The 7,861-nt window shown below is 34.3% G+C and overlaps 1 protein-coding gene across 5 annotated transcripts in view; it reads left to right on the forward strand.

Moving 5' to 3' along the window:
- The window catches only part of LOC124352692 (regulator of G-protein signaling loco), a 76,100-nt gene extending 72,139 nt beyond the window's left edge, over nt 1–3,961 (forward strand). For all 5 annotated transcript variants that reach the window (XM_046802287.1, XM_046802286.1, XM_046802290.1 and 2 more), the window contains one exon: nt 932–3,961. In XM_046802287.1, the coding sequence (XP_046658243.1) occupies nt 932–1,249 (318 nt within the window). In that variant the 3' untranslated portion in view covers nt 1,250–3,961. The remainder of the gene's footprint in view (nt 1–931) is intronic.
- Nucleotides 3,962–7,861: the final 3,900 nt, after the last annotated feature.

The following is a 7,861-nucleotide window of genomic DNA, read 5'->3' on the forward strand; positions in this document are numbered from 1 at the left end:
TTTAGATTTCTTCAAGTATTAAGAAAATGCAAGACAAATTCTTTGTAGACCTTGTGGAACTTTCTGGATTGGGTTGTAAATTTCCAAATATACATGTACTGCACATACAGTCTATCACTCTTTTTGAATTTGACTGATCAACTTGTAAATTTGTCCAAGTAAATATTAGCTTGTACTAACTTTTAAACTTAATATTGTACTTTGATCAGTATTTGTGGCTATATTTTGACACTCACATTATTTATAAATAAAACTAACTTTTAAAAACCCGTTGATTTTATCAGTAATATGATATGGAACATTATTTATTTTGTATGAAAAAGTCAGGAAATTTCTTCAGCCACTTTGCTAGATACCCTGTGCTTTGGTTTCAGTGTCAAAATGAATGTCACACACTCATATCTAGGATTTGAGCAGGATAGGATATTCTTAAGGAAAAGACTTATTTTTTATAATTGAGAAAAAACAAAATTGTTAATTTAGTGATGGGTGGTTTTATAAATGTAATAAGAGGTTCGGGATCCATTTTCTTAAAATATCTAGTGAAAAACTGTTGGTAGATGAGTACGAGATTGGGGAATTCCCTATAAAGATAGATAAAAATGAGGTGGATCTTATCCCAGATAAATTCACAAAGCTGATGAGACAATCATGAATTAACGAGATTTGCCAACCAGCTCATTTGTTACATTTAAAAACACTAGTGCGGGAGAGAGAGGTTATTTAACAATTTTATAATGACACTTCCAGTTATATATCTTCAATAATCAGACTGGTTATACCTCAATAATCTAGTCCTGTACATATCTGATTATCGAGAGTACTGTATATCAACAATATATCATTGACCTGTCTTTTTAGACAACATTTCATGGCTAGTTTTGAAAGGACTTAAAATTGAATACATTTTGAACAAAACCTTTTTTGGCAGGACAAGGAGAATGCTCCTCAGACTGGGAAGAAAGTACGGAAGACCACTGCTAAATTCTACCAGACAGCAGACCTGTCCCAAGGGTCCAGCCAGGAGAGTTTGAGGTTCGTGGATCAAAGTTTCTCTACTGACGGGATTGTGCCTACTACCGAGGCTGCTGAGGAGTACTTCCTGGGGACGGAGAGCACCCAGACGCCCCCTCCCTTGCCCCCTAAGCCCAAGCACCTTCCTCCAGCGACCTCGTGGCCTCCTCAGATCCGACCAGGAAGGACCAGACGTGCTGTTTACCTTGACCAGCCCAGCAGCAGCTTTGTCTGACCACTGTCAAACATAATAGCCTGTATAAATTGTATACTGTGTAATATAGGGTTGCTTTTAGGGAAGCATTGTTAGGTTCAGTAAAAATGTAGATTGCTTGGGAGTATACTTGACTTTAGATAAGTTTCGAGTTAAATACTCAACAAGTAAATTCTGTTTTCCTTGGAACCAGAGCATATGTGGTTTGTGGGTTACTTTTTATTAATCCTCTCTTGACCCTGTTACCACAATGCGCAGTTGGCACATCAATTGTGCAATTGGACTGAATTGATTTGGCCGCTGAGCACATTTTTTTACTTTAACAACTCTAGTAGACAAGAACTGTTAGATGTCAAAAATTGTTGTGAAACGTAATAAACTCTATAATGTACTGGTATTTATTGTCTAATAAACTAGTAAATTAAATGAATTTTAATTTGTCATAAAATTACTTAACTTACAAATATAAAATGAAGCAACAATATACATTTTCATACAGTGTATGGCTTGCACATAAAAAAAAGTCTATTCCTGTTGACACTGATGACATTGGTTTTGATGAAAGGCATATCATAGTGCAACAACAGTGAACAAAGACAAGGTTAATGTGAATATATTATTTCATGAGAAATTAAAAAAAAACTTTTACTAGCAACACAAAGCAGATTAAGCCATTTGTTTGAGAGAGGGTTAGCGAAAGAGGCCAAGAGAGTATCTTAGCATCATTACCATTGTAAAAGTTAAAAAATGGAATGAGCTTAAGTAATATGATGGGTTTTTTTATATCAATATTACGTCATGCCCAGTTGTTTTGGCACTAAGAGAAAGCAGAAATTACTTCGAAATTGCCACTATTGCATATATATTAGTTTTACATTCAGTGTAAATATGGTTCAAAACCATGTTCAAGTTCAACAAATACAGTCATGTCTTAAGTGATAATTACAGTATAAACAATGAAAAGAATTCAAGAGTTAATATGTTAGTTGTTTATCATTCCAAGATATAAATTTATTTTTATATGAAAAAACGAATGTTTTATATACATATTTACAAAAATTATTTAATTCTATATCTGTTATAAACTTGAACTATTTGTTTAGTGTACAATTTAATGATCCATAGATATTGTCAAGGAAGTCTTATTCTATATTAGAAGCTAGTATGTTGTATTTATTTTGTATTATTTATGTATAACTAACATAATTGTTAGTTTCAAAGACTCAATGTTTGTAAGTAATTATATCTATACATTTTTGTTCAAAAACAGCAGCATAAATTATGTGATATTATGTAACAAGTGGCCTTATGTGATTACGTGTTCAATTTGCCATAACCTTAACATCAAAAGCTAAAGTAGCGTATTGTTGACTGAATATTGTAGAGTCCTAACAATTTGATAGAAGTATCAAGATTTGCTTGTAATTCAAATGAACTCTCAATTTATGTGTTCATTGTGGCAGTTTAAGAGTTTCCACAATTTTTGCAGCCTTTTTGTTAAAACTTATACAATGTAAAAGTGATTAACGATTAAATATGCTAATTTTAGGCGAGTATCAGTGTAGAGAAATTGAATGCATTTTACCTTTTCTATTTAGTTAGAATGGAAGCTATTAATATTTAACTATCTTGATTTTAAATACAAACTTGCCAAAAGAAGATCTTTAATTCACACTACATTTGTACGGAACAAATACTAGGAACTGTTTAATATAAACACACTGTTGTAGTTAACTAGTCAATTCTCTTTCAAACTGATAAACCAAAGGATCATCACTTCATCCCATAAGCTAATATAAAAAAATAAAACAAAGTTTGAGCATAATATGATTTTGGTACATTTGCTTTTATTGTGTATTACAATGTTTCTTCAAAGATTGGAATCCGTTCTCTTCATCAGGTGTCAAAAAACCTTAGATATTCACAAACATTTTAAAAACTAATAAATATTTTTAAATTTTACAGCAGACATACATGGTATAATAACATGGTTGGTGCTTGCTCCAATGACCCCTTATTGAATGAATTATCGTTTTAAATCAAACATTACTAAAGATGAATGGCCTCAATAAAGCAATCATACCATAGCTCAAATGTTTAAATGTTAAACAAAAACTAGAAATTCTATTAAAATATTTAAAAATATTTAATTTCCATCAGATTATTATTTGTGTTCAATTACTAATTACAATAAAAAACACACCTTTTTCTACTTGACTTAATTATTTAAGGAGTTAACACTGAAAGATATTTACTGATTGCTTTCGTCTATATTTCCTTATTTCTTCTGTAGTGTATTAAATTTAAAAAAATGTAGATTACATTTTCATTCCCCCATTAAGATTCTGAAATTATTTATATATCAGTTTGAACAATATCATTTTATCTACAGTTTCAACTACAAATGATTAAACAGAATTTCTGTAATTAGCTAACCGCTAGTCTAGCTTTTAAAAAGAGTTCTGGCCAGTTGCATTACTAGACATTTTATACTATTAGATCAATATGAAAACTTTTGGATCTTTGTACCTATGAAACACAATGTTTTGCACAAATAAAGAAAAAACTAGACTGTTTGTTGTTGCCATTAACTTTAGTAGCTAATTTGTGTGTGTATATTTTTGTGTTATTTCCATATAAGTCTGCAGCAGTTCAAATCATATTTATACATACCGTAACATTTTGCTATGTAAATAAAATATTTGGATATTTTAATATATTTTATAAAATTTTGATGTTGTTTACTTCCATCCTTACCTTTTTACTACAGCTATTCTATGCATAGTTGTTTCAATCACATCAATATGATGATTTAAGCACTAGATTATTTGGGTTTACAAACAAGCATATCAATGTATGATGTGTGTTCAAAAAGTATCGTGAATATCTATTTTTTCCAATCTTCGAAGCACTTCAAAAAATCATTTTTTTGTATCTTGTTCAGCTCCTCCTTCGATGCCGTCTCTATCTCGTCAATCGTGGCGTAGCGTCGTCCTTTCATGGGCCTCTTCAGTTTCAGGAACAAGAAAAAGTCACAGGGGGCCAGATCTGGGGAATACGGTGGCTGCGGTATCATTAGTGTGTTGTTTTTGGCCAAGAAGTCGTGTACAAGCAGCGATGTGTGAGTGGGGACGTTATCGTGGTGCAAAAGCCAATTTTTATTTTTCCACAAATTTGTGCGTTTCTGGCGGATTTCTTCGCACAAATTGCGCATAACTTGCAGGTAATATTCCTTATTCACCGTTCTACCTTGTGGCAAGAACTCATGATGCACCACACCCCTGAAATCGAAGAAAACTGTAAGCAAAACTTTCACATTCGACCGAACTTGGCGTGCTTTTTTCGGTCTTGGTTCGTGTGGCAGCTTCCATTGAGATGATTGAGCTTTGGTTTCCACGTCATAACCATAAACCCACGATTCGTCACCAGTTATGACCCTCTGGAGCAAATTCGGGTCGTCGCGGACAGATTCCAACATCTCATTATCAATGTTCATGCGATGCTGTTTTTGATCGAAATTGAGCAATTTTGGTACGAATTTTGCGGCGACCCACCTCATGCCCAAATTATCGATTAAAATCGAATGGCACGAGGCAATCGATATGCCTAGGTCTTCGGCAATTTCTCTAACAGTGATTCGACGATTGGCCAATACCACTTTCTTCATTTCATCAATTTTTTCGTCTGTTGTTGAAGTGCTTGGGCGTCCGGCACGCTCTTCGTCGTTCACATCTTCTCGGCCTTCTGAAAACATTTTGTACCACCGATAAACGTTTTTTTTTTTTTTTTTTTTTTTTTTTCTTAGGACAAGAAGCTTATAAATTGCACTTAGTCCTGTAAGAACGTTTGCGCTGCTTCCGGAGTGATAGGATATTCAGGATGGGTAAGGTTAGGGAGTAGGGGCCGCCTCCTATCGAGATCCATGAGGAAGAATTAGGGCACTACATCTCAAAGTCATCCCGGAAGAAGGGGAGGTCAGCTCTGAACCAGCCTCTCCAGTCAAAGTAGGCAGGGGGTGGCACACCCTTGTTGAGGTTAACAAGAACCTCTGAGGTAAGGGAACAAACCCCACCAACTCCAACAGTCATCTTCCACATCTTCCTAGACTAGACCTATCGAATTGCCCATGAACCCCAGAATCTCAAAATTTGCGGTTAGTGATGTGCCGCTACTGGACATCCATAAGGTTGCCCAGATTGAAGTGGCACATCGGTTTTTACTGTGCCCAGTGGTGGGTTATCGATAAACGTTGCTTTTGTCCAAAGTAGCTTCTCCGTATGCCACAGTCAACATTCAGAATGCATCCGCGCACTTAATTTCATTTTTCACACAAAATTTGATACAGGTTCTTTGTTCTATTTTTTTGAATAGGTAAAAATCGAAGACGAACCAAAACACGTGCAAGAAAAGCAGCTGTCAACAATTAACTGAACATTCAAAATGGCCGAAATTGTCAACATAAGTGAGAGACATATGTACCAACATAACGCCACAAAAAAATCGAAATTCGAATATACGTAACCCGTGAAAATTCAAAATTCACGATACTTTTTGAACACACCTCGTATGCTGTCAATATTTATGGTAACCATACGTCCCGAATTCCTGAGCTGAGTCCCGGCGTCCTGGAATTGTCTTAGAATGTCCCGAATTTCAGGATATATTAAATGAAAGCCTACTCTAACATAGGCTGAGGAGTGATAATAATGGCAATACACAATTACGCACGCACCACGCCAGTTGACCATTCATGCATATTCTGACAGAAGAGCAGAAACCATTCTAGTTTGACCGATGCGATTGCTAGAAAACTTAGGAATCGCATCTAACTGCATCACCCCACATCAAGTCGTGGGTATAGCGTAATCGACTAGTGGTTGTGCCGTACGTAACATTTTTACCTTGTAGCCTTTCTAGTGATTGCTTAAAATGAGTGGCAGTGATAAAAAATGGACACAGTGCAAATGTGTGTTCATTGAAAGTTTTCATAATGGGTATCCTTCATTTGCTAAATGTAATAACCCACATTCAGTATTGTGTACACAATCTAACAGTGAAATCAGTATTGCCTCTGAAGGCAAGTCTGACATAAAACATCACCTGAAATCTAAAAATATTTAAAGGCTGTTTCTGCTATTGCTGCATACACATCAATGAACAACATTTTTATTAATGGCGATTCTCAGAAAAATGAACTTCTTGCTAAGGAAGCAGTAACAGCCTATCACATGATTAAATATAACCATAGCTTCAAGTCTCTGGATTGTACATCAAAGCTCATGTCATGCTTGTTAGAGCCAAAACTTTCATTTGCAAGGGCAAAATATTAGGGTAAGGTGAAAATGTTTAGCTCTTGAAGCTCAAAGACAAATATGAAGAGTTAGCCGAAACACCCTTGTCTTTCAGTAATGTTAATTAATCCAATAATGGTTCTGATAAACTACTGCCAATCGTAGTAAAATATTTCCATGTAATATTAAACTCTTAGAGTTAACTTTACCTGGATGGACCATCAGTGAGTAATTAACTGACTGTATTTTTGACTCTAAACAAACATTAACTTGTGGAGAAAGTAGTTGGTTTGTCAGCAGATAATATATTTACAAATGTTGGTGGTGCTAAGAGAAAAGTAACTAAAAATCTATTTAAAAAATTATCTATAAGCTGCAACAAAACCTTTATTGATATGAGCTGCGTTGCTCAGGTTATGGTCTGTATCAACCAATCATCTGATACTTTGCCATTCAAAACAGTTTATTTAAAATTAAAACTTTCAATGAAATGGTGATATTAAATGAGCAAAGATGGCTGACTCTCTTCAAGGACTTGACAAAGCAAGAGATAACAATTAAAAACATCAAAAAAATGTGTGAGTTTGTTTTATCTCTTCCAGGCACTAATGCATATGTTGAAAGAGCATTTCCTTTAATTAACAACTTTTGGCTTTCAGAAAAAACTTTGATGTCCAATGTCTGTGTCAAAGCACCTAATAATTAATTATTCAAATAATAATTTGAGAAAATAAAGAAAACACACTACTAAACAAGTTGTCTTCTTCCAACAAGTACAAATAAAAGGTTTCTTACATAATTGTACATATTATTAAGAAATATATTTCAATTGATTTTTATTTGTATTTATTAATTAATTGAATTCCTATTATATTTTGGGAGTGGTATTTAAACCATCTGGAGACCAGCGGCAATGACGTGTCTGTATACAATCTCATCATCTGAACTTACACTTCCATCTTGTCCCCAGTCGGTTAATTTCGTTGTCCAATTTTTATGTAAACATGTCCTGGATTGCATGTCAGAAAAATATGGCCACCGTATCAAAATGTCACAAAATGAGCTATTGTTATCACACCCTTATATTGACATTTAAATCAAGTCTACTGAATATCTCAATACCACCAACCCAAAATTTCCAATTTAGAATACATTTTTGTATTACCTATATCAGATGCCTTTTACTTAACATAACCTGTCAACAGCAAGAATTAGCTTACTCCTAGCACTCTCTCATAGAATGGATGAAGTAAGTACAGAAAGCTATAATAGTAAATATCCCATTATACAGGTGTAAGTAAGTAGTTATAGCCTAGTTACTTACAGTGGATAAGGTTCATCT

This window comes from Homalodisca vitripennis, chromosome 1, assembly GCF_021130785.1.
Source record: "Homalodisca vitripennis isolate AUS2020 chromosome 1, UT_GWSS_2.1, whole genome shotgun sequence".
NCBI lineage: Eukaryota > Metazoa > Arthropoda > Insecta > Hemiptera > Cicadellidae > Homalodisca > Homalodisca vitripennis.